General features: G+C 58.8%; 1 protein-coding gene across 1 annotated transcript in view; it reads right to left on the reverse strand.

Moving 5' to 3' along the window:
* Positions 1 to 328: 328 nt before the first annotated feature.
* LOC106012487 (B-cell lymphoma 6 protein homolog) overlaps positions 329 to 2,979 on the reverse strand; it is a 47,738-nt gene continuing 45,087 nt past the window's right edge. The window contains exon 2 of the mRNA XM_013085571.1: positions 329 to 2,613. Coding sequence (XP_012941025.1) covers positions 329 to 2,613 — 2,285 coding nt within the window. The remainder of the gene's footprint in view (positions 2,614 to 2,979) is intronic.

A 2,979-nucleotide genomic window follows, 5' to 3' on the forward strand; every position in this document is an offset into this window, starting at 1 on the left:
GAAGGGGGACTCGGGGTTTGGAGATTTTGGGGTTTCGGGGTATGGGGAAGGGGGGACGTCTAGATGTAAGGGGGATGGAGGTCAAGGTGTTTGGGGGTCTGGAAGTCTGGAAATCCTAAACCTCAATCCCTCTCTCCCTCCCTTCCCCTCCCCCTCTCTCTGTCCTCTATCTCCATCATCCGTCCCGTCGTCTCTCTACCCTCCCTTCTGTCTCATGTCCCCCTCCCTCTCCTCCTACCCCTCTCTCCTCTCTATGTCCTAAGCCTCTGCACCTCTCCCTCTCTGCTCTTCTCCCTCTCTCCATCTCCTTATCTCCCTCTCCCTCTGTCTATGTCCTAAACCTCTGTCCCCTCATACAAGAGCTCTCCTCGTGCTTGTAGAGATAACTCTTGAGAGCGAAAGCCTTCCCACATCGGCCACAGACATACGGTTTGTCCGTGGAGTGTGTCTGGATGTGCGCGCGCAGGTTGGACTTGTCAGCAAACGACTTGCCACACTGCGGACAGCCGAACGGTTTCTCGCCCGTGTGAGTGCGGATGTGACCTTGAAGGAGCCAAGGTCGGCTGAACTTCTTCCCGCAGTGCGGGCACTCGCAGCCCTGGTTGTGCGTGCGTACGTGCATGCTGTAGGCCGGCATGCTCACGTAGACTTTGTCACAGTGCGGGCATTTTCTCGCCTTTTTGTCACACACGCTGCGGTGTGTCTGCCGATGACGCGCCAGGTTGCTGGAAGTGCTGTACCGCTTGCCACACTCTGCGCATGCGTACGGGTCCACGCCTGGTTTCCGGGATGAGGAGAAGAGAAGCTGGCTGAGCGCGGACTTTCGGTCTTGTCCGACAGTCAGAGAGGTGGTGGGGGTGGAGGCTGGGGCGGTCAGGGGGTTCTGTGAAGACACAGTGGTCAGCTGGTCATCTTCGGGGTGGGAGAGGTCGTCCGGCTCTGCTGACCTGGACGTCTGCTGAAGCTGGTCTGTCAGTGTCTGGAGCGGGGAGACTTTTCTGTGAGGGTCAAGGGTTAACTCCAGAAGGTAAGGTGGGTCGAACACCAGGGTGGCAGGGGCGGGGCTTGGATGAGTGGGGGCGGAGCTTGGGTGGATGGGGGCGGAGTTTGCGAGGGTAGGGGCGGGGCTTAGGTGGGTGAACTTAGTGGGGAAATGTTGGGTGTGTGGGGGAGATGGGGGCAGTGCGGGAGGGTTGCTGGCCGTGAGATCTGTGTGGTCAGTGTGGTCAGTGGTGTGAGAGGCCTGGTGGTCAGTAGGGTCATCTGGTCCCGGATGTGTGTCTAGATTGACCAGCTCTTGTTTGGGAGAGAAGGGATGAGGATGGGGGTGGTGGTGGTGATGGTGGTGGTGGTGGCTGCTCTGAGAGGCGGAGGTGGTAGAGGGGGTCACGGTCATGCTGTGGGTCACGTGGGGGTCATCTCGTGAGCCGGACATCTTGGCCCCGTACTGCGGAGAAGCTAGCAGGTACTTGAGCTTGGGGTGGTAGGCGATTCTCCTTTCCAGCTGGGCGGTGGTGGTGGAGCTACTGGTTGGGGTCACGATGTCATGTGGGCTCAGCTTGGACTGATGTGAGTGATGGACGGGGGACGCTGGGGAGGCAGACAGGGGGGACGACTGCTCGGTGGCGCCTGGGGGCGAGTTGTGCCTGTAGGTGGGGGTGGAGGCGCTCTGGCCAGCCGGGGGCGTGGGGTAGGTGGGAGAAGGGAGAGAGTAGAGGTTGTTGCTCACCACCATTTTCCCTTCTCCGTCCATCGCCGGCGACAGGATGAACTCAAACTTTGCACGAGCGGTGAACCCGGCGCTACCCTCTGAACCACTTTTCGTGGTGCGCGCGGCTGGTAGGTGGTGTGTGGGCGTGGTGGGTGTAGTGGGCGTGTCTGTGACGTCATACTGACCTCTGTGCACGTGGTTGACCTCGTTCCGTCGCGTGGATAGCTGGGAGTAGTCGATCGGCTGCTCGTCCGGTGAGGGTGGACGGTGACCGCTGGTCAGTCCAGTCACGTGATCGTGAGGGAGCTCGAAAGAAATCCTTCTCTGCGCCTGAAGCAGCCCTCCTCCTACATTGTCCATCAAGAGGTCATGGTGGGGTGAGGGCCTGGTGTAGCGGTGGCCCTCACTCGAGGAAAGACTGAGGTCCAGGCTCTGAACCTGTCCCGTCGTCACACCCGACCTGTCGCCAGGGTAGCTCTCTCTGACGTCATGGCCACGTGACATGTACCTGTACGCTGACGTCGCGTCGGCGTCCATGTTGCCGGATTGGCTCACGTGTTGATAGGCGTGTCGCTTGTCGTACCTGGCCATCTCTGCCACTTCTGGCCTCATCGCCAACTCCCCTAACTCCCCGCTGTGACGTCGGCCGGAGGTCTTGAGGTCAGAGGTCACATGTAGCGAGTCACGGGACGTGTAGCGGTGTGGGCTCTGGGTCATGAGGTCAAAAAGGAGCGAGAAGTCGGCCGGGCACTCCCAGCTGTACTCCACTTCCGGCGGAAGCTCGTGCCGGGCCTCGTTCTGGCTGGAACATCCGCTGTCGCTGTCCGCGTCAGAGCTGGAAGAGGGGAGGTGGGCGTGCGGCGGGTGGCGGGAGGAGAGGCGCTTCTTGAGGGGAGGGGAGTCTGCAACAGACAAACAAATAGAAACACATTTAGTTATGGAAGAGCAGGGGAGGGGAGTCTGGAATAGACCGATAGATAGCCTGATAGGCATAGATGGTTGAGGAGGGGAGGGGAGTCAGGAATAGACAGACAAATAGACAAACATTAAGTGATACATGCGGAGGGGAGGGGAGTCTTGAACGACAGACAAATAGACACAGTGATTGAGGAGGAGGGGAAGGGAATAGACAGAGAAATAGACACACATTTCGAGGTGGCAGAAGTAGAGGAGGATGGGGGATTGTTTTGAACAGATAAACAAACACATAATGGGTACTCACTTCTTGAAGGTCGGAAGAGGGGCGAAACATTTTACTTTTTTTTGGG

This window comes from Aplysia californica, unplaced genomic scaffold, assembly GCF_000002075.1.
Source record: "Aplysia californica isolate F4 #8 unplaced genomic scaffold, AplCal3.0 scaffold00388, whole genome shotgun sequence".
Classification (NCBI taxonomy): Eukaryota; Metazoa; Mollusca; class Gastropoda; order Aplysiida; family Aplysiidae; genus Aplysia; species Aplysia californica.